The 24491-nt window shown below is 42.5% G+C and overlaps 1 protein-coding gene across 1 annotated transcript in view; it reads right to left on the reverse strand.

The window, feature by feature from the left end:
• Window positions 1-24491, reverse strand: part of CAMKMT (calmodulin-lysine N-methyltransferase) — a 406448-nt gene that overhangs the window by 6239 nt on the left and 375718 nt on the right. The window contains exons 8-9 of the mRNA XM_017544843.2: window positions 21439-21513; window positions 10941-11004 (exon numbers count right to left, since the gene is read on the reverse strand). Of these exons, the coding sequence (XP_017400332.1) occupies window positions 10941-11004; window positions 21439-21513 (139 nt within the window). The remainder of the gene's footprint in view (window positions 1-10940; window positions 11005-21438; window positions 21514-24491) is intronic.

The raw sequence follows: 24491 nt of genomic DNA on the forward strand, positions 1-24491 counted from the left end.
TCAAATAATTGCTTATAAAAAACAAAATGTGGTTGAAAGCTTGTGTTCAGAACACTATGCATTGTCTCAGGTCCAACAGTTTAAGCCATTGACTAGATTTTAGAGTAACTGGTCCAGGGCAGTGCCATTCACCTTGTGACTCCTTGGCACCTGCCAACACTTCCCCAACACAGTCCCGGGATATTTGGCAACAGATGCTTACATCTGTTTATTGTGCCCTGAAAATTCATAGAAATCCTTCATAGAGACAAGTAACGACAATTCCTCTTGGAAAGTTTTCATATTTCAGTCCTGCCACTAGCCTTTTCTGTGACCACACTGTCAGAGGCAGGCTCCAGGATCTTGGTTTCCAACTTTATTGAATCCGTCATAATGGTCATCACTATAGCAAAGCAGTTCCTCATAGTATTCACATGATTGCTTTTCAAAGAAAGTGGTCTAATGAGGGTAAACAGGCTTTTCTAAATAATCCACACAATCTTATGTGATGGCTGCAGTGAGGAGAACGGGAGGACCTGAATAAAGTATGTACTGGATTCCAGGAGACCATCTGACATGAAACTTCACAATGACCATTTGATAACTATTGGATGCACATGGATTTTTCCTCCCTCTCATATGTGTACAGAACAGCCAAACTTCAGAATCTTCTTTTCTTTGTGTGTGTGTGTGTGTGTGTGTGTGTGTGTGTGTGTGTGTGTGTTTTAAAATAAAGACAGCTATATGCTTCTGTTAATCTCAAGGTAACACTTCACCTCTGTGAAATGCCTCTTTAGGTTTTGAGGGTATCATGAAAATATATCTGAGTTTCTTTCTTTCTTTTCTTTTTTTTTTTTTGAGATGAAGTTTTGCTCTTGTTGCCCAGGCTGGAGTGCAATGGCACGATCTCGGCTCACTGCAACCTCCATCTCCCAGGTTCAAGTGATTCTCCTGCCTCAGCCTACCAAGTAGCTGGGATTACAGGCATGCGCCACCATGCCTGGCTAATTTTGTATTTTTAGTAGAGACAGGGTTTCTCCATGTTGGTAAGGCTGGTCTTGAACACCCGACCTCAGGTGATCCACCCACTTCGGCCTCCCAAAGTGCTAGGATTACAGGTGTGAGCCAACTCACCTGGCCCTGAGTTTCTTACGAAGGGTGGTCTGGAACTCCTGACTTCAGGAGATCCACCTGCCTTGGCCTCCCAAAGAGCTGAGATTACAGGTGTGAGCCACGGCACCTGGCCTTCCTTTACTCTTTAAACCCCCTATGTGGTAGGTATTATCAACTCTGTCGGTGAATGATCAGAAGCCCCAGCACTGATGCTCTTGCCACTACACTACATGTCTCCTTATTAGTAACAGTGATGACAATAATAATGATAGCTACCACTGTGCTCCCTTTAATCCCCTCAATGATCTTCTCAACAACCCTGTACAGTAGACATGGCATTTTACAGATGATTAAACATACAGTGAAGGGTTTGAAGACTACAAGGAGGAAATGTGGCAGAAAGGACTCTGGACTTAAGAGGAGTCTCCACCATTAAGCAGTTGTGTCATCTCAGGACAATCAGAAAACAATCACAGAACTTTTGAGCTAGAGGGAACCTTGGAGATAATGTAGTCCAATCTCTCCATTTCGTAGATAAGAACCTTAAGCCAACCTTGCTGATCCACTCGGTTTTCTCATCCATCAAATGGGAAGAACAAAGCCTGCCCTGCCTTTTCCCCCCAGCAAACTGTGAGGAAATGCAGTGATGAATGTGAAAATAATTAGAAAGATCACACTGATGTAAGATTAGAAAAATCCACACCACCGAACAGTGCTTTAAACATTCTAACAATTCTCTCTCCCTCTCCCCTTCGCCCTCACTTACCTGTAAGAAAATACGTGGATATACTGTCCTGGGCATCAAGTGTGTTTTCATACTGTGTTTACATAGGCCTGTACACACTCAGGCACATAATTATAGCAGCACCAATCATGCCACTACACTTAAGGTTCTGTCAGCTTTTTCAATATTAATTGCTATTTTCAGGCAGTTTTCAAACTTAGCAGCAAAAATTCATTTTTATGTGAAACTAGATATAATACATGGTCTCAGCAGGAGAGCAAAAGTCTCCATTAGGAAAAAAACAGGGAATGCTGGTAGGTCATTTTAGTCATTTCTAAGAGCTGGTTGCCATTCTGGATTTTTGAATAATGGAAGCTGTTTTATTTAAAAGTCACCTGCAAAAGTTGTCTCACAGTAACCCTTGAAGAGTAGGTTTTTAACAGCTATTATCTAAGCTGCATATCATAATGTGCATAAGGATACAGGTTTCCAGGTTGGGCTGATCCTTGCATTGACAAAGCAGTGCATCCCACATGTCTTGCTTGGGGTGAGTTGTAAGGGCGGCAGCTAAGCATGTGACAGCACTCTCTGCCTAAACATCCCTTTCCCCCTTCAGCTCTCAGTCTACCTGTCCCTCCCTAACCACCCTGCCTAGAACGCAGTCCCTCGCTGGGCTCTATTTTTGTCCTTAGCACTTATCACCAGGGACACACATTGTATCCTTGTTTGTTATTGCCCTGTCTTCTCTGGCTCGAATGCATACTCCATGACAACAGGATCTTCCAATGTTTTATTCACTACATTTTCTCAGTGCCTAGCACATAGTAAGCACTCAGGCAATATCTGATGAGACAATAAACTAAATCCAGAAGTTGAGTAATCTAAAAAATTTGAGACTTTGGGAATTCAAAAGCCATGTTCTACTGCTTACTCTTTTGCAAAGATTTTCCCAAGAAGCTTTGACAGAGTCAGCTGCTATGATGGGATTTCAGAGAGCAGCATTCTGTGCTCACGAGAGAGAGACTGGGCAGTAGTTTTAATTTCTAATTACTCATCAGGAGTTTTGTTTTCTTTTCCAGTTTGTTGAATACAGACACCTTTGAGATGTGGATTAATAGGATGGAAAATAGCCCATCATCCATTCATTCACTGAGCACTACTGAGTGGCAACATCTCCCCCTCCCCATAACGAATGGTTTTAGAAGACCCCAGAACCCCCAGGGGAGAGAACACGTCACAGGTGGACCTGTACGATCGGAGGAATATGCTTTACAATTTCAACTGCACAAATCAAAACAAGAAAAGGAATATGGATTTCAAATTAGCCCATCACTTTAGAAAAATTATTTTCAATTTGCCAAAGCATAACTTTCTAAGCATTCCATTGCAGAGCCACTTTAAACTCAGAATGAATACTCAATTGATTGTAACACTTTGACTGATGAGCAGAAATTCGAGAGAATTCATTTATTCCTGGAGAGAAGAGGGAGAAGTTCCACTAAACCAGAGAGATACTGTTTACATTGTTAGCTCAGTTGTTATTCTGCTAGATTAATCTATACCTATATGTTAAACGGTGTGTACTTCTGGAAAAATAGGTATGCTTCAAATTTATTGTAAAAGGACTATGCTATACCAACAAAATGTATTAGGGGAGGGAGACCAAGACAGAGGAAGCAGTGTTCTCCACTTAGCTTATTCCTTTTTCATTTCCAAGCAACCAAACTAGTAAATACCAATTGCATGTTTAAGCTTACGCTTATTTTCTATTTCTTCGTTGTCATTTATAAAGACAAGGACTTGTTATGCTGCCCAGGCGGCTCTCGAACTCCTGGCCTCAAATGATCCTCCCACCTTGGTCTCCCAAAGTGTTGGGATTACAGATGTGAGCCACTGTGCCCAGCCTATCTTTTTTTTTTTTTTTAACCTGTTTCTGAAATGCTGCCTTCTCCTGCTTCCTCTCCTGGCATCTCTCTTAGCTTCTCTCAGCCTCCTTTAGTAGTTTCTCTTCTCTGACCTGTCTTTTGTCAGTGCTCCTCAAGACTCTGCCTACTTTTTCATCACGTTCCATCTAATTCTAGGCAATTGTACTGATGTCCATGGCTTCAGCTATCACTTACATACCAATAACTCCCAAGTCTGTATCCACAGCTTTCACCACTGCCCAGGGCTCACATCTATATTTTCAGGTGCCTACTGCACGTGGATATTCTGAAAATACTTTTAATCCATTTTGTCCAAAATAAAACTCAATAATCTTGCCTGCTAACCCTTATCCTTCCCAGGGCAGTACCCATCAAACACAGCACATACATACACATACACTCAGACATGCACGCTGAGTACCTCTTAGGTACCAAGCATTCTGTATCTGTCACTTTCAAAATAAAGCTGGAAACTTGGGAACCACAGCATTGCCCTTCAAGACCTTTCAATGCCACCCCCCGCTCCGCATTACTGTCACCTGCTGCAGGTGGTTCTCAAACTGTGTTCTGAATTGCTACAGAGGTGGCCTTGAGGGATAAGAGGAACACCAAGACAGAAGAAGTACCAGCCTCACATCTAGTTTAACTAGAGGTGCATCATTTTTATCTGTTTTGTGATTGGGGTGCTGGCTAAGAAGTTTTGACCAAAGTGTTCTGCCATTTAAACAGGGTTTGAAGACCTTGCCTTCGGTCCCACCTTCTTGGGATGGCAGGCAAAGCCCCTGTGACCTGCCCCATGCCTTTAACGCAGCCCTGTCGCGTGCCACTCCCTCATCCACTCCTTGGGCACTAGTCAGCCCACCCTCATCACAGCCCCCATCTGTTCTTTTATGTGTCCCGTGTCTGATGCTCCCCTTGGGTGGAATGCCTCCCTCACCTCCAGTTCTCTGTCTGCCTGGTTACTCTTACTCATCCCTCAGCACCCAGGTTAGACTCCCTGCCTTGGTGATGCCTTTGCTGACTTCTCTGGCCTCCACACTGTGACTCCTCCCCAGTTAGCCACCTCCACTGCCTGCCCCCAGGGGCTGCCCACACACCAGGTGCCAGTCACACACCACCAGGTGATCATCCCCTGCTTGTCTCTGGACTGTGAGCCCCTCAAGGGCAGGGTTAGGTCATATCTCACTCTATCCCCGGGGCCTGACGAAGTGACTGGCATCTGAGAGGCACTCAATAAATGTTTGCTGAATGCAACTCTCAGTGAATATCCATTCAATGTCCTCTTCTCCATTTTCAGGTCTTCACTAGCTCCTAAATGGATAATTCCAGGCGGATATTGGTCCACACTGGACCTCTGAGGAGCTTCATTGCTTTCAAGCTCTCCCTTACTCCAATTTACCCTTTAAGCTATGGGCAGAGCAATCTTTCTAGAAGGTATACCTGACCACACCACTGCTCAAAAACTTTCAATGGCTCTCTGTTACCCATACAGTAGAGCCTGGTCTCTCCATCCCAGTGTTCTTGGCTGTTCATAACTCTTTTAACTTCATCTTCCTGCCCTTCCCTCAACCCTAATCTCAAAACCACAGACACTCTTACACTCCAGCCAGAGCAACTTCTTGTTGATCCCAAAACACATCATGCTTTCTTTCTTTCTTTCCTTTCTTCTTACTCTACACACTCACAGTGCCCTTCTTACTCTTTAAGACCGAAGTCAGACACCACTGCCTCCAGGGAAACCTTCCTCAGGCAGTCACTCTCGATGTCTGGTTGGCTTGGCTCCCCTCCCTGTACCCACCATATTGCACTGTGGAATACATGAATTCCTGGGAGTTCACGTCTTCATCTGTCCTGCTAAGCTATGAGATTCCCACAGTGCTCCTAGTTCATAGTCATTCTCCTAGCCTACATTCCTCAGCACATAGGAATGGCGTCAGTGCCAAGCAGATAGTAGTTGCTCAACAAATGTTTGTTGAATCAGGAGAGAGTATTTCTCCTTCCATTGAAGGCATAAAGCTGAAAGATTCACAAAACAAATAAAAATGGCACTGGGCTATATTTTGCACCGTCTGGTGTGTGTTACACCTCCACAACCAGACTGCAATGTCCTTGGAGGCAAAGACTCTGTCTCATGTCTTGGTATTCTCTGCTAAGCACACAGTACTGTAAGTGCTGAACAGCATCTGGGTAGATATTAGAAAAGGACTTCTCATGGCTGGGCCCCTGCTCTGAGGGTCTTAAAACCATCTGAGGACTCTCTCTAAGCTACAACCCTTGTGTCAAAGGCAATCCTACAACCATAGGAGCTCATTTTTCACCAAGAACTGGTGAGGACTTGCTGGGTCTCTGACTCAGTAGGCAGATAAGAACCCAAGTGCCTTTCAGCACTATTTCAGTTCACTGTACTGATCCCACATACACAAGGCAATTTCCCTGAAATGAGCAAACAAAGAGGTTTATACAGCGGTGGGCAGAGATGTTAGATTTTTTCCAAAAAAAGATGAGAAAGTCTCTCAGCAAAAAGAACTTGGCTGGGCACAGTGGCTCATGCCTGTAATCCCAGCACTTTGGGAGGCCAAGGCAGGAGGACTGCTTGAGCCCAGGAGTTCAAGATCAGCCTGGGCAACATGGTGAACACCCATATCTATAAAAAATACAAAAATTAGCCAGGCGTGGTGGTGCATGTCTATAGTCCTAGCTATCTGAGAGGCTGAGGCAGGAACATCACCTGAGTCCGGGAGTTCATGGCTGCAGTGAGCGGTGATGGTGCTACTGCACGCCAGCCTGGGTGACTGAGTGGGACCCTGTCCCCCCAAAAAAATTGCTTTTCTAATATGAGAGTTTATGATTTACATTTATAGGAAACCTTAGATATAGGCAGGACTCTGGGAATCTGGTGGTCAGTTAGGGCCAATTTCCGAAGAAAGTTAAGTGAATTCCACAGTGATATTTCTGGATTCTTGACAGTGGGTTAGCAGTGGTAACAAGCTGGATTACTGTCAATATTCTATCCTCTGGGCCTGGGCAAACTCATCCTGTCTGGTTGACTTGGCTCCCCTCCCTGTACCCAAAGCCATTTCAGAGGAATATTAGTAGATACCATTTGTTGGTTGTCATTCCTGGATGAAAGTTCAACTTGCAGGCTGCTGTGCCTGTATTTTAAATTACATTTGGGTCCTCTGATACTGGACACTGCTGTTGTCATGGACTTTAAGGAATACAATGACAGTGAGTCACTCTATCAATCATCGGCAACAAGAAGCCACTCACCAGAGGGAAAAGTGGGTGGGTGGGGGGCGGCTGAAGGGGCATTGCTTCTTGGAATGGGTAAAATGTGCCGATTTCATTCATTTTTCATACCTATTCTATTGTTTTCACCTATAAAGTTTGCTGGAGGGTCCCTTGTGGTTGAAGATAGTTCTGACAGGAGTTAACAATCTTTACAGTTTCTTTAGACCAGCAGGTTGAGGAAAGTCTCCATTTCAGGTGGTAACAAACATGCCCTGCTGAAATTTGGGGCCTGCTGTAATGACTTTTCAGGCACAGGTGCCTGTTTGGCTGAGGATCTAAGCTCAACCCGGGATCTGACATGACCCCTGGGCCAAGCGAGGAGCCCACCCTGGTGGCTACGCTCTCTTTGGGGCCCTGTTTCTCTTCATTCATAGCTTCCGTGTGGAAACTGAAAGGCAGAGAAACTCCCCCTTTCTGTTTATTTTCTTTGCTTCTGGACCCTCTGACCGCAGACAACTGATTGGCTCGAGGTAGAAATCAACCATACTCCCCTAAATGGCAGAATTCATTTGTTCCACAGCTTGACGCTTGAACCTTCAAGTTGTAGTTACTTCTCTCTTGTCAATGTAGAGCACTCTCCCCTGACTCAGTGGGGACTGTCTGTAGTAAAGTGTCACCTTCATCTAGGTAGACAATCCTCCTGGAACCAGTGCAGGGCCTGCTACAGGTGTTCAGGACACATGTGCAGGGGAGATGCAGCGTGCCAATTATGTGCAGAAATTCTCAAAGTCCAGGTCAAGAAAATCATGTCTCCCCCTGCCACTGGCATTTCTCCAGGAAAATGCTTGGAAGAAGGCCCCCATAGTCTGTATTTACCAGTCAAAGTAACCAGAGCTAACCTTGAATAGATACTCAGAGCCAATCATGTCCATTACAGTGCATCAGCTTTTTCACTCCCCATTTTACAGATGAGAAACTGAGGCTTCCAGACGTTAATTCTGTCAATGGCAGAGACCAGATATGAACCTAAGCTTTCTGCCTCCAGGGCCCACATACACCTTCTGTCTGTGAGGTGAATGTAGGATTTCAGAGCTCACAGAAATCTATGAGAGCACAGGTGAACTTCCTCATTTTCCTTCTTTGGGGAGAATGGAGTGAGAGACGATTCCAGAGCCTGTTAGTGCCACACTGGGCCTGGAACTCAGGTGTCCCATCAGTCAAGCCAGCGACCCCTGGACAAATGTCTCCTGTGGGTTAACCTCCATAAGCTGTAGAGCAATAAAAGAGGAGCAGCTCCCCTTAAGGAGCACCTCCTGTGAGCCAGGCACAGACCAACGATTTACATATGTAAATATTTCACACCAGCCCACAATGTGGGCATTAGTCCTGCCTTTTGACAGGTGAGGAAACTCAGGCGCAGAGAGGCCAGGTAGTTAATGTAGACTTGGGTTTTGTATGCAGATTTTTCTGATGCTTTCCACCCACTACACTATACCTTCAGAAACTGGGGCCACACTATGAACTTGAAGCATTTGCTGGAAGTGCACAGAGAACTTGCTGTATCTTGCACTGAATCATCAAGAACTCAGGATCCACCATGTAGCCCACCACGTAGTTTCTTTGTGGGCTTCTTGTGACAGCTTCGGCCTTTGGGCCACAAAACCACAGAGGAGTTGTCTGGGCTCAAGAGAACATTAAAACCAGCTCAATTGTAATGGAATAAAACCTTGACCATTTTCTTAGTCTTGGACTGTATACTCAGCAGGGGGAGGTCCTTCAGCAAACAGCCAGCCCTGAGAGCTAAGAAGAAAAGTCCAGTTTTCCCCTGGTTACCCCGTGCTCTGGACAGCCTCCTAGCCTACTAGCACAGGCTATGGAACTGTGCTGTCCACTGCCCAGCCCACATGACCCTTCTGTAGTCCATTTGGGTGGAGGCTCAGGGAGGACAAGTGTCCACCTCGCTAGACCTCCAGATAGGGATGTGGTTCCTGGGTGGTAATTTTGGTAAGTCCATGTGCCATCTACAACTGGGATTCCCCTCTGATGGTGGGCTCCTGACACTTTAGAATACCTGGCAGCCCTGGGTATCAGCCATTTCAAGAGGGACCTAAGTGAGGCCCTCCCCTACTGCCATTTCTAATGCTACGGGTTAGTGTGAGCCCCTCTGACTTGGCCTCCCTGTTCCTCACATAGCAGGAGTAAGTGCACCTACCCTAGGGCCCTGCCTCCCCCTTCTCTAGGCTAAGGGTATCAGCTGTCAGCAGGAGGGCTGCTGTCCTCGCTCAGAGGGGGCTGCCGGGTGCAGCCACACTTCACACAAAGGGAGTGCGCTCAGGCTTTATTAGAGGGTGCAGAAGAGCTGCTAGATTCCAGTCCAGTCTGCGTTTAGGTCTATTCATAGCTTGGGCACTTTTCTATTGTAAATCACGCGAATGATTTACAATAGATCCTAGGTAAATCATGCAAATTTGCTGTAAAATGGAGTATTTGCCACAAATAGGCTTTGAAGGGGCATTGGTGATGAGTGAAGCACTGTTTGTGTAGTGTGAGATCCAGGAGTCCTTGAAAGCATTATATTTATGTATGATACATTTTCATAGAAGCCTTCATATCCAAGAATCTTAGGCCATCCCTGAAAATCCTGGTCTTGGCAAATGCTCACAAGAATCACCCAAGGCCAACAGGGGTCAGGGGGTGGAGACACCCAAATTTCCTTCTTCTGTTCTCAACTTGGGCTGCCTACCCAACCAGGCAGGGGCCGTCGATAGCTTGGAACATGCCCCTTTCTTGCCTCAAGATCTTCTGCCCATTTCACAGGGGCAACTGAGGAGGCCAATTGAATGGTTACCACTTGAATGGACTGATTACCACTTATGAGGCTATGGCTACTCCTTTGAGAGGCCTAGTTTAAGTTTCTGAGCTACATAGAGACAGCAGAATAAAAAGCAATATGGCAAAGGATGATTATCAGATTCTCTGGGAACCTTCAATATGAAAAAGATATTTTTAAAAAAAGGTTAAAAGGTATTGGTCTGTAAGTCTCACTGAGTCAGAAGACTAGAGTGAGCCTTTCTGGAAAAATACTCTAGAAACAATACTTTAGAAACACACACACACTCTTCAGTGTTCTTAGATAAATATGTGTTCCTATCTTTGACTATATTAATACTGTTAACCTATTTTAAATTCCTATGGCACAGCAAGAGTCTTACATAGTTATAAGATTTTTTTTTTTTTAATGCATGAGCTTTAAACTCATTTTCTTACTTTAAATAGATGTATATTAACTCTCCATTTAGGCTGCAGGACCTCCTAGCTTAGTATAACAGTCCAACAAAATACAAGTGGATACAAACTCTGTAATTTACTCATAGGCATAAATGGATATATAAATGTAAAAATGTGCACAATATTTGATGCCATGGTTGGCTTCATTGTGACCTAATGTTTATAATACGTAAATAATGGCTTCCTTTTAAAGCATAGAACTATTAATATACAGATTCATCTGAAGTCCTTTTTCTTTAATATAAACAGAAATAAAAAGAAAAAAGTATTCTTTTGCAATAAATAAATACCCAATGACAAAGGTTGCCATTGAAGGAATTAAAATGACAGAAGTCAACAGAAAACTTTCAATATCATACTTGGACTTTAATATGAAGATATTGTCATCAAAGGAAAAGACTCAAGAAATTCTTTGATAAAAATAATCTCACACTATCTTTGAAGCGGTTGCATTTATTTTACTACCCACTGTGTTTCTTATCAGAAGGCCAAGGGTAAGAAGTTTCCTAGTTATGATTAGGAAAGAATCTAATAGATCAGAAGACCCAATTGAAGTTGGACATAATAAGTATTAAAGTATTACATGACATTAATCCTGCCATTCCATTACTCTCTCCATCTTTGTGCACAGACTAATTATCCTGTAGCCACTGTTCAGGAGAAAACAGAAACATACTTACCCTGGGCTGGAGTAATCTCTTTATTGCATCAACAAGGTTGGCTCTGTACTGGTCCAGAAACAGGCTGACATTGAGAAGAGAGCAGAATCCAGATTAAACTGGGTTTTCAAGTCTAATGATACTAATAGAGATAAGTACAAGGCTAATTACACGTTTACCCAACACTAAAAAAGAGAAATTGTTTCCTACCATTCAAGTGTCTCACTGGAGGGAGTGGAGGGGAGGAGATATTGTGGTCAGTTGTCCAACTGACAACTAAGTTGTCAGTATGCAAATGGGTCAGGACTCACACGTGACTGGGTCATGTGTGAATGTTACAGGGATAATTTCCAAACTCCTGTTTGGGGTAGCCATCTGGTTGAGATGGAGCACTCTGGGCACTTCCTGTCATTAGAGCCTAGTCTCCCTTAGACCTGGGCCCTCTGCCCACCAAGGGTGCTGTGTGGCTGCCCTCAGACAACAAGCCACCAGCCCTATAATACCCAAACCATGACATATATCTCAAGGAGGTAATGAATTTTAGTGACTAGAAACAGCACTGAGGTTTGTTAGACTCAGCCTCTCTGACTTAGGAGTAAACAGCTGAAAAACAAAGAGCAGGCCCAGGCAAGACTTCACAGAGACCATGGCAACTTTGGATTTTCCTCTCTGGGCCTCTACATTGACTTTTTGTTTGTTTTTTTCGTTTTCTTTCTTTGTTCTTTTTTTGAGACAGGGTTTTGCTCTGACATCCAGACTGAAGTGCAGTGATGTGATCACACATAATAGCTCACTGCAGCCTCAAACGCCAGGGCTCAAGTAATCCTCCCACCTCAGCCTCCCAAGTAGCTAGGACTACAGGTGTGCGCCACCATGTCCAGCTAGTTTTTTTTTTTTTTTTTTAGAGACAGGGTCTCAATCTGTTGCCAGGGCTAGTTTTGAACTCTTGAACTACTGGGCTCAAGCAGTCTTCCTGCCTCAGCCTCCCAAAGTGCTGGGATTACAAGCACATGCCTGTGTACCCAGCTCATGTTAATGTTTTTATAGCTCACTTTGATTTTTCATTTTCCATCCCTTTAGCAAATTTCTGTCCAGGTAGCCCTGTCTGTCACCCCTTTGCTTGGGTCAGTCTGAATCTGTCCTCACCAGGTATTATCTTGGAAGCTTGGGACACAGTTTCCTTATCTGAACTTGCAGGTCCTAGACCTGAGTTTGGGTTGCTTGGCAGTAAGTAGCAAGTTACTTAATTCGGCCATACCTGATGCTATGGTCTGAATGCTTCCCCTAAAGTCACGTGTTGGAAACTTAATCCCCAATGCAACAGTATTGAGAGGTGGGGAGTTTGCCTCCTTTTTGCCCTTCTGCCTTCTGCTATGTGAGGACACGTGTTCCTCTTCTCCACAGGATGCAGCATTCTAGGTGTCATCTTGGCAGAAGAGACCAGATGCTCACCAGATGCCAAACCTGCCAGTGCCTTGATCTTGGATTTACCAGCCTCCAGAACTGTGAGAAGTAAATTTCTGTTCTTTATAAATTACCCAATTTGTGGTATTCTGTTATAGCAGCAGTAAATGGATAAAGATAGCTGGATGTTTATTAAAACCAAGGAAGGGATTCTGCGGGTGGGGCTGGGGTGGGGACAGGTGAAAGCATTTAGTGCTGAAGGCATGCACAACTGAACTAGCTGCCAAACGCCAGGGGAGCTGTCCAGCCTTTGCAGAAGGGCTCCTGGGCATTGCTAGAGCACTCTGCCAAGAGAAAGCAAAGCTGGTAGAGCCCGCCAATGAGAGCTATTGGTAGGGACTTTTTTTTTTTTCCTGAACACCATATTGGGATATATGAGCTGATATTATGTTGGTGCAGCTTTTGCACCAACATAATAACTATGAACTGAGCTCCTAATAACTGAGCTTAGAAAATACAGCTGAATCTTTGAAATCTGAACAGTCCTGGAATATCCAGGATTCCAAAACCATGGGACCCCAATTGTATATACAGCACTGAAAGGCAGTGATACTGTTTGGATGTTTGTCCCCCCAAATTTCATGTTGAAATGTGATCCCCAATGTTGGCGGTGGGGTCTAGTGGGAGGTATTCGGTCATGGGGCGGGTCTTTCATCCATGGGGCAGATCTACGTTGGTGAACTCCCCATGGGAATGAGCTCATGTGAGATCTGGTTGTTTGAAAGAGCCTCACTCGTCTCTCTCGCTATCGCTCCCCCTCTCTCACCATGTGACCGCCTGCTTCCCCTGTGCCTTCTGCCATGAGGAAACTCCCTGAGGTCCTCACCAGAAGCAGATGCCAGCAACAGGCTTCCTGTACAGCCTGCAGAACCATGAGCCAATTAAATCTCGTTTCTTCATAAATTACCTAGGCTCAGGCGTACCTTTGTAGCAACGCAAAATGGACTAATACAAACAATAAAGAGATAAGGAAGCAGAGGACACTCTGCCAGTCTTTATGGAGGTGACAGTATAACAGGGAGGTGAGCCAGGCACAAGGACACACATTAATGCAAATGGCAGAGACACACATGTTTTAATAACAAAACAGTTCATACTCAGTTGGGCGCAGTGGCTTGAGCTTGTAATCCCGGCACTTTGGGAGGCTGAGGTGGGCGGATCACGAGGTCAGGAGATGGAGACCATCCTGGCCAACACGGTGAAACCCCATCCATACTAAAAATAAAAAAAATTAGCCAGGCATGGTGGCGGGCGCCTATAATCCCAGCTACTCGGGAGGCTGAGGCAGGAGAATTGCTTGAACCCAGGAGGCGGAAGTTGCAGTGAGCCAAGATTGCGCCACTGCACACTCCAGCCTGGTGACAGAGTGAGACTCAGTCTCAAAACAACAACAACAACAACAACAAGAAAGCCAGTGAATACTGAGCTGAGTACTAGGTAACAGGCACCTTCTAAGAACTCTTCATAGATCTTTTAATCCTCACATCAATCCTATGAGGTGGGTTTTACTGTCAGCATTATTATTATTGTCCACATTTTGTAACTAAGGAAATTGAGGCATAGAGAGGTTTGGAGTCACCCAGCTACTAATCAGCAAGGCTGGGATTCACCTCTGTACCATATCAGCTTCAGAGTCTGTGCGCTGAGCCATTGCTCAGTACCACCTCTCACATCTAATTGTAATTACTCCTGAGCATGAAAGAATGCATGGAAGAGACCGCGGACAGGATTAGGCAAAAGAGGGAGGTCATTAGATGATTAGAGTTAGGCGGGTTGGTCAAGAAAGCCATCCCTGTTTACTTGCATCCATAGTGACCTCTTCCTTTTCCAGGCTCAGTACAACAAGCAGAATATTTGGAGGTTCTCCCGGGCTCCTGAATTTCACTGTTGTCCTCTCATCCAGCTGCTATGCTTCTTGAAGGCAGAGAGCATCTCTGCATTTCTTTTTTTTAGTCTCAGTCTGTTGCCCAGGCTGGAGTGCAGTGGTGCAATCTTGGCTCACAGCAACCTCGGTCTCCTGGGTTCAAGCAATTCTCCTATCTCAGCCTCCCAAGTAGCAGGGACTACAGACATACACCACCATGCCCAGCTAATTTTTGTATTTCAGTAGAGACAGGGTTTCACTATGTTGGCCAGGTTGGCCTTGAACTCCTGACCTCAGGTGATCCACCCACTTCAGTCTCCCAAAGTGCTGGGATTACAGGCGTGAGCCACCACGCCCGGCCGCATCTCTGCATTTCTTTGCCTCTCCCATAACATTTGGGAAAGAGCTGAGGACATAGTAGATGAGAAGGTTGATTCCTGGGGAAGAACAGCTGTGCTATAGAGGCAGTCACTATAGTGATAGTGTATGACTTGAGGAGTGTATGAGACATACATCTTCAGCTTTCCAGCCATCAGTTCCAGGATGTGTTTTTTGCAAAGCAAAAAAATAAAATTAAATAAATAAATAAATAAATAAATAGGACTGTCTTCCACTTAATGAAAATTGACAATGATGTCTTTTTAAAAAGCAGGGACAGCAGGCCAGGCATGGTGGCTCATGCCTATAATCCCAGCACTTTGGCAGACCAAGGTGGGCCGATCACCTGAGGTCAGGAGTTCAAGACCAACCTGACCAACATAGTGCAACCCATTTCTACTAAAAATACAAAAATTAGCCAAGTGTGGTGGTGCCTGCCTGTAATCCCAGCTACTTGGGAGGCTGAGGCAGAAGAACTGTTTGAACCTGGGAGGCGGAGGCTGCAGTGAGCTGAGATCGCACCAGTCTGGGTGACAGAGTGAGTCTTTGTCTCAAAAAAAAAAAAAAGGAGGGACAGCAAAACTACTTTTGAAACCTCTTAGCCCATAACACCATTTCAAATGCATTTGTTTGGAAAGTCACATGGAAAACTGTTTCATTCACAACCTGGATATCTTCTCTAACAGTGGGTCCCTTGCCTTAAGCTGGAATACTCAGCAACCTTGTGCATCAGCCATCTCCATGAGGGGCCTAAGCAAGGCCCCTACTCCCGTTTCTAATGCTGCAGGTCAGTCCCCTCTGATATAGCCTCCTGTCTCTTCACATAGCAGGAGTAAGTACCACCATCTACTGCAGGTACCTACCTCATCCTTCTCTTAGCTAAGGGTGAATACCAGCTGTCAGTGGGAGGGCTGCTGTCCTCACTCAGAGAGGGCTGCTCTGTGGAGCTATACTTTAGACAAATGAGGAGTATGGTTCAGGGTTTTAAAGAGCTCTGGCTTTGATGTTGCTGCTATATGACTTTGGGAAGGTCACTTCATTTGAAGCCTTAGTTTCCTTGTCAATAAGCACCCACCTATATGACTATGTGGGCATCAAATCAATAGGATATGTTAGCTGATAAATATTTGTTGAGCATCTACTATATATACTAAGGGCAAATTTAGGTACTGAGGATGAGCTATGAATAAGATAAAGTTCCCGTCCTCAAGGAGCTTCCATTCTGTCTTCATTTTGCTTTACTATTAATAGTTTCAGCACAGCATACACACGGAAGGTGCTCAATACGTGATTACTTGCAGACTGACTGGCAGATCATCACAGTCCTTGGAATCAAGGAGCTTATGCAGGGTGACAGTTTCAATGTCCCTAAAGTGTGTGGTACACATTCCTTTACTGATATTGTCAAGGATGAATCAATTTTCAGGTAGGATGTTTCGCCAGACTAGGTTCTCTTTCGATTTGATGATTCTCTCCTCTGAGGAGAGCAGTTTATGATAAATTTCCAAAAAGTCACTGCTTGAGTTTCTTTGGTCACTGCAAGTTCCGTGGCAGGTTCTTCTATGGAAGGGTGCTTTGAGCAACGGATAAAGAATCCTTAGATGAGCTACAAACCATGTCCAGAATGGAACCTCATCCTGTTCCATCCGTCTCTCAGGATGATCTGATTATTACCCATGGAAAGACTTTGTCTTTCCCTTTCCTAAAACTACCTTCTTAAATCTTGAAGCACGGAATGTATGTAAATTAAGTGCTACGCAAATTTGCCATTAAGTCATATTAAACAGTGATTAATAACCAATAAGAATTAATGAGAATGGAATAAAATTATAAGTAAGTCTTTAAAAATGTTCCCTCTTTAGGACTCTGTATTTTATTCCTTAGTGAGGTAACAATATCTTGAGTTTTAATAATTAAGCATTCTGGGTTTTAAAAAGATTATGATTGTAGGCAAATATCTCTGTCAGTTACCCAGGCCTATGGGAAACCTGGCTGGTTGGGACGTGCAGCATTTAAGCAAAGGACCACACTTGGTTTATACCTATGCATCCTAAGAGCTGGTAAGACTGTTAGAAAAATAATAAACAGCACCCTCTCACAGCTGAGCTTCAGATATGGCTTTATAAAGCGGTATTTCTTCTTAAAGTTGGTCAGGATGACAAAGATGTTAACATCACAGCTTAATACACAGCACACATTCCAAACACAGTTATTGAAAGGTAATGCTGTCTACTCCATCTCTCCAAATCAAATTTCCCAAAAGTAATTCTTGTAGTTTTCTAATAGATCTTTATTCCAAGCAAGCTCACTTTCTACTTAGCTCTGAGGCAGAATTTATAACACTTTGTAGAGTATGTCATCTGAGCAATTTCAATGTGTTTTAGTGGGAATGATATATAATCTCCTGAAAATTCACCCCTTAAATAAGTCCTAATGGGCTGAGAGAACAGCAGTAGCTTAAGTGGATCTATTAAAAAAGGCTGAGTGGGTCAGTGATGGGGATGGAGATACCATTTTAACTCTCCCTTCAGTTACTGATCAAAATACATTGGCAGTCTAGTTTGACCATTAAAGGGCGTGACCGTGTGCACGCGCGCGTGCACACACACACACACACACACACACACACACACACACACACACCCCTCTGTATAATTCACTTGTGGATCAACACTTGCTTTCTTCCATTGATCTGAGTCACAGATTTTCCAACAAAGGAAAGGTGCCAGACCATTTTCATCACCTCCCTTAGAATCAGTTTTATGCAGACTGCAGAGCATCTGTAACTTCTCTCATAGGGAAGTTAATTAGTGCAGAGAACAAGAAGATATTTTTCTCTGTCGATAGCCATAGAAAGGAAGACCCCTTTGTAATTTTCAAGGTGAAATGTGCTGAGTTAAAGTCACTGTTTTAGATTTAACTTCAGCAAAGGGATGACCTCTTTCAGTATTTACCAACTGATTTTTATTACAGCTCAGAATGATGCCGTATTCTAATTTTACTTGGCTCTGCCCCTTTAGTTGAGCAATCCTGGGTGATTCATGTATTTTCTCTGGGACTGAGTCTTCTCAGGCATCAGGTGAAAGGGCTGACTATATTTGGGCTGAAGATATTTTCAGGTGTAAACGTCTGTGAGTTGTGATTTGGGGCTATCTATGATCAGAGCATCTGAAAGAAAACAAATTCTAGAGCCTACAGTATTTCCATTTTGAGGAAAAAAAATTTCACAGAATCAGCTTAAAAATCAAACATTTCTCATCATTTAAAGTAAAAAGGACCCCCCAAAAAGAAACAATTTAGAGTACACAGCCAGTGCACAAATGCTGAGAGCACACAAGGTGGGTCGCTACAGGCCAATGTGCTTTCCCCATTTCTTTCCAAAGTCTCGGGCTGCAGGCACACAGATGTGCTGATTGTCCTGCAGACCCAGCTCAATGGGCCGGTCAGGCTATGGGTGGCATTTCAGATATGCTTTCTAAGCCTTTTGAGAATTCAAATGCACAGAGTCATTTCTATTTTTGCAGAGCTACAATAAACTGGAGAGCCGTCAAACACTGAATGAAAGCGTTCATTGGATAAAAAACATCTTACTTCCAGACCCTTAGATTATATTGTGATTGAACAGGAGTCTGGAAAGGCAGGCTTAAAATTAACAATCACTCACTATTCTAACTCAGCAAGGACCAGGCTGGACTGCATTCCAGCAGAAAGGAATCCTTATATTAAACTCAACATTAAACAAGTCAACTGAGGAACTTAATAGGCAGGTTTTTTTCTACACCTGTGGTTAAAAATTCTAATATTTTGATGTTTGTCAACAGCATCCTTTTGCAGGTGTGGCTGCACCTCAATTTTTCCTTCTGTATATTTCAAAGTTGACATCTTACAAGTTATTTAGGAACTGTTGAACCATGAAACTATTTTCATTGTCAAAAATGCTGAATGGTGAAATAATGACTAGCTTTCACAGTTTGCCTCTTTATTTTATAATCTAGTTGAGCTACTAAATTTAGTTGTGAACTAACAGACTGTCTCTTCTGGGAAATAGGTTATTTCCCCCACTGCCTACAGGTTTTTGAATGTTTGAATGTAAATATATGAATATATGAATGATTTAAGAACATAAACATATCACGGCTTGTTGTAATCATGTGCATTTTACTTGAACCACAATGTGGGTTTGGAATAGGTTTGTGAATAGAGCTTGTTTTCATGTAAATGGGATCAAGCAGTACCACTGGTTAGCTATTCAGGGAATCAGACAATGCCACCCTTGCTGGAAATGCTTCAATAAGATTTTAATCCATGTACCTAATATTTGAACTCCAACTCTTGCTTCATATTCCTGTGGCCTAATCCAGATCTCATTGCTGACAATGACTAAAGGATGGTGTGAGACTTAATGTGATCTATTTATGTGTGGCACCTCTTTCTGGCATGAGGATTTCAGGTTTCATCTTGGAGGTAGTGCCTAAAGAGAGCTTTCTTTTCCTCCCCTGTGACATTCTTAAAAAAATGCAGCATGGTCTGCCTGCCTGCCCCTAGAAGCAGCATCCATGCAATAACTCTTACAGAGAAACACCACACCAACAGGACATAAAGAACTCGTGGAATCCTGGGCTTCACTGCTACATGCACAACGTGCATGTCAAGAATATTACTGTACTTTTTATGTTCCTAAGCAGCTTACCCATCCCTGCGAATATGAAGAGAGACTGTTACCAAAGCATTTCTTTTGGAAATACTATGAGCATCGCAGTGAGAGTAGCTTAATGTTTCACATTTACAAATGGGAAATTATAAACAGGCTGACATTCTGGCACTTATAACACCAGGAAAAAAAAACCTCATGCATGGAAAAGCCATTTGTAAAACGAAGCTTGGCGTATTTAGTTCATTCGAAGCCATAAATTCTCACACAGATACCAGATGTTTGTATCTATGTGTGTGTGTGTGTATATATACACATAATGTTGTATTATGTTATCTGTGTGTAATGAAAGTCTTAAACTGAATATGCATTATGTATATCAGTGTACGTGACCCTGTTGTCGGCTAGGGAAAAAAGACGGTTTTTCAAACATGTTGTGTGGCTATTTTTAACCTGAGAACATTAATCAGAAAAGAGCTTAAATCTTACTTCCTCTGCTCTTCCCTCTGGTACAAATAGGATGACATGGTGTGAGTGTCCATAACACGAGGTATGACAAAGCCAGGCTGTTTTGATATTTGTGTGAGGGACAAATTTAACTCTAAATCTCTTGGCCAGACCTGCCTTCCCCATATAATCAGAGCCCATCCGCGTGTGACCCTCGTCTAAAGCTTCAGGAAGATGCTGCCCCTTCCCTCTTGCCGCTGCTCTCTGATCTGACTTTCATGCTTAATCTGATCTAATCCTGCCAGCATTATCTTCATCTGTGCAATGAAACCTGGAGGATTCTTTCTCATATTTGGTGAGGAAAGGCATTTACTAAATTACTTGCTCGAATCATACGGTGAGGTTTTAGCTCCTTATTTTTGATTAGATGAGGGCTGCAGCATTGAAGCACATTATCAATGATTAGTCAGAAATCTAGGTTTCTCCCATGTTTGGAACAAGATTTTCTGCAACTGGGTGCAAAAAGACTAAAAGGGCTATGAAAAACTAGAAACTCTCAGCTAAGAATAGAACAAAATATTTATTTTTCAGTGAGAAGTTTGTTTTTGTTTTTGTTTTTTTTCCGAAGAAAAACAGCAAACCCAATTCCAATGACTTTGGTAGAAAAGTTATCCATTGAAAATCTTATTAAAATAACAAAAATAACAAAACCCACTTTCTGAAAATTTCATTCATCTCTCCTATAGGGAAAGTCTTCCCTGAGCTCTGGATCTTATGATTAGCCTTATCAATATACCTGAGCTTCTTCAGAACCTGAAGTTCATGTGTTTTCAAATCCGAAGTGTCCTAATAAATATCATGATAAAATTGCAAACAAGATCTTACTCTTAACAGGGAAAATACTTGTGAATTGTCAATGTTTCCCATAAGCTGAAATAATTATTATTCAAATAGCATGAAGAAATACATAAGATTAATTGGAATGATTATTAAGGCCTGATGCATATTTATCCTTTAACTTAGGATCAGACTTTCATTAACAAATAAGTAGATTGGGCGAAAACAGAGGGCAAAATATCTCATGTAAATTATTTTTAAAAGGCAGGCACCTGGCAGAGATTGTAATGTTATTATTTGCATAAGAATAAAATCTAATTTCATAATTTTTGTTTTATGTATAATTAAATATTATAATTGAATACTGAAAACATTAGATAGCAAACATATATTTTAGGAAAAGCTATTTCCCCAAAGATATTCCACAGATATGTTTATTTGCTAGAGAGTATGTGTGTGTACACACACATACATATTCCCTTATATCAATAGTCAGATCTCTCCTAAGAAGTAAGCTAATTGAGCTGTTTGTGTTGATAAACTCCTTTTTCTCCAGACTATTCCTCTCCGAGCCATAATTATTTGCAATTTGCCTAAGTCGTCCATTTACTGATACGTCAAGCATGAAACAGAGGCAATTCCAGAAAATGGAAATGCTTCTCAAAATCAATCTTTGGGAAATAATGTGGTAGAAGTTACTGTGTGATAGAAGACTACCTTATAACTGTCACATGGAGATGAATATTAATTTGTTGAGGTTAAGGTGGCTTTGTGCTTCATTTGTTGACTTTGCTTAGCCGTCAGCAAAGCAGCACAGCCCAATTACTCCAGCAAAGCTATTTTTTCTAACAGGAGTTTTATGATTTTTATGTACTTACCAGTCAGCACACATAACAATGTCAAAATGTCCTTCCAGTTGAGAGACATCTGTCTCATTATCCCATCGTAAAACGCTTGAGGAGAAAAAGATTTTAAAAATTATACATCGGGTTTTTTTTTTTAACTTTTGATTTTGAGCTATTAACATTTTTTGTGGGACTTGAAATTATTTAAAAGGTATATACAAATTATTTCAAAAGGTATAATAAAAAATAGGATGTAACTGTCTTCTGTGTTTTATTTAGTATTCAAATCTAGAAGAAGAATTATCTACTTAAATACAATAGTTAATGTTTTTGCTAGTTTTTATAGGTTTTTGTAGACAAACCAGAGAAAAAATATCTTATCTTCACCATAGTCATTATAATGATTCTGGACCCTTCACATCAATGAGGTACATATTGAAACCAAAGTATTCCACATTTGACTGGAATACAAATTTATAAAAAATAAATCATGTGAGACAGCTTCTATCTATATTGCCTGGCATGTCAGTTGCTTTTCTTACTGATGAAATGAGCAATTTGGCAAGATGGCAGAAAAGAAGAGCCAAATTTCATTTGGTAGTTCTTGGTTTTTAGGCATATTGAAAAATTCACCCACACTGACAATTGGTCTCCCAAAGAGGATCCAGCTTAAAGCTTCACATTAATAACAATAATTAATAACATGCATCTGAAAACTGTAGTAATGCTTGTAAGGCCAACCAGAGGTTTTTAGTTACTTTCAATGAATAACTGTGATGATTGGCATTTTACCATATTCAAGTATTTTGATGATTCTTCTTACCACCACACCAAAACTGTGACTTCCAGTACTATTTTTAAAAGTTAAATTCTGTTCCTATTTCTATTTTGATTCTTTAGAGCTAACCAGAGTGACCACATCCTATCCTGCCCAGTTATATTTGCTTGTTTTGGTGGATTCATTTCTTCTACATCTTCCCTAGGTGAAAAGTCATGTGTCTGAATATAATAAAAAGTCTTATACTAGTCAGCCCAAGTTATTTTCATGTACAGTACATTAACATACAGTAATGCCAGTTAATTTCTCAAGGTAGAAAAGATTAAACACATCACCACAAAAATACCTACAACAAGCTGGGCAGCAGCTATTCATTCACTTGTCCAACCCATTCCTACAGAGCCACTCCTCACTGTGTGTCAGGCCCTGTGCTGTGCCATAGACCGTGCCTTCACACGGGCAGTCTGACGGGCCATATGGACACATAAACCCCAATTCCTATGCGGTATCCTATGCATTGGGTGAGTATACAGACTTCGAGCATGGGAGGGCTTTCCAGAAGCAGAAAATAACCTCAGTGTTCACAGGTCCTGTAACACCGAGATCAGCTTTACAAATTAACTTTAGTGTTGCTGTACTTGTTGAGGCCCACTGGAGAGGCAAGAAATGAAGGAAATTAGGAAATTCCTAAGAGATCAATCCATAAACGTTGTTTATGGATTTCTCAGAAACTCCATGCACCTGGGGAGGTTAGGAAACAACCAACACCAACTTTTCTGGAAACGCTGAGGCTCCCAGTGTATCCGGGACTCAGGCTCAGTAAGAGATGGGGCCTGCCCAGCCCTCACCAGAGTCCTAAGTCTTAGAGTCTAAAATTTGAACCATGAGCAAGATGGCTTAAAGTGTAGATCTATACTAGACCTTCTCAGATCAGAAAAGTAATGTATCCATCCATCACACAAATTTAAAAAAAAGATTAAAGTATTAAAATTACTCATAATCTTACCATTCCACAAATGACTCTTTAGAATTTGCTTTTAATTCATACGCAATTACTAAAGCACAAGAACAACTGCAGGAAATCCTGCAGTGATAGTGGATGTTGTACTCCTGAGGTGCTTCAGCCTCTTGGTTCAACAAAGACAAACTGGAGAGATAGGGGTCTAGGCAGTGACTGGCTATGGATTCCCACAGCAGCTGTAACAAGTCGTGACTCTAAAGTAAATTGAAAAGCCTGGCTTGGTCACATGGGCCATAACACATTCCCCAAAGGCATCTTTCCCCAGTTCTCATAAGTCTTATGGCTGTGCTATAAGCATGTGACAGAGAGAAAGAGAGAGTGGTATTACGGACAGAGTTCAGCTTTAGCACAACAGACAGACCTAGGTTCAAATCTTGGCTCCTCCCCTTAGTAGCTGTATGAGTCTGGACAATTATTTAACCTTTCTGAGCTTGTTTTCTCATCTATAAAATGGGGATAACACTAACTCTCTCCTTGAACATTCTAAGAGCACCATTTATACAGTACCTGCAGTTGTACTGTTCATGCAACATACAATGAGAATAGTGCTTCCTGGAGCTGTGTAGTCAGGCAGTCTTCTATCTTGAAAGACTAGAGATCATGGTGATTTCATTGTTCAGAAATATGGTCCTTTTAACTCCTCTCCTCCAGTGACCTTGTCCTCCACCTGGAGACACACTCCCATGCATGCTCGTGAGAGCATGTGCTTCCACTGTGGGAGAGGACCAAACTTGGTTTGTTTGTATCTAATCTGTTGCAGACCAATACTTTCATAAAACATAGTCACAAAAGAATAGACAAATGAGATTAAAAACACAAAGGCATTCCAAATACAAGTCTACTGATCACATGCTTGGATGTCACAGCAGTGTTTCTAAACATGTGTTTCGATTTCTGAACTTATTTCCTTGCAGATCAGTAACATGCAGTTCACAGACTGGCACCAGTCCATGGCCTACTAATTGAGTAGCACTCCTCTAAATCTGCCTTTACCAATTACTGCAACTCTAGCCACTCTCCAAGCAACCCCTCCTACCTTTCACTGCTCATTTCTTGTAGAAGGTACTCTGATCTAACCATTCTTCAGTCCCACTGGCCCACACTGATCCTATCACCATGTCACTGTCCCACTTCCCTACTGTTTATCTTTCTTGCTTGCTCAGCTTAAATTGTAATTACTCCCTTGCATACACCCTCAACTTCCTTATCCCTCCCTTACTTCCTCGTATTTGTTAACTCCAGCTCTCCGCCTGGTCCATATCTGCACCTGTGCACCTGAATGTGGCT

The sequence above is a fragment of the Cebus imitator genome, unplaced genomic scaffold (genome assembly GCF_001604975.1).
Source record: "Cebus imitator isolate Cc_AM_T3 unplaced genomic scaffold, Cebus_imitator-1.0 Scaffold172, whole genome shotgun sequence".
In the NCBI taxonomy this organism is placed as follows: Eukaryota; Metazoa; Chordata; class Mammalia; order Primates; family Cebidae; genus Cebus; species Cebus imitator.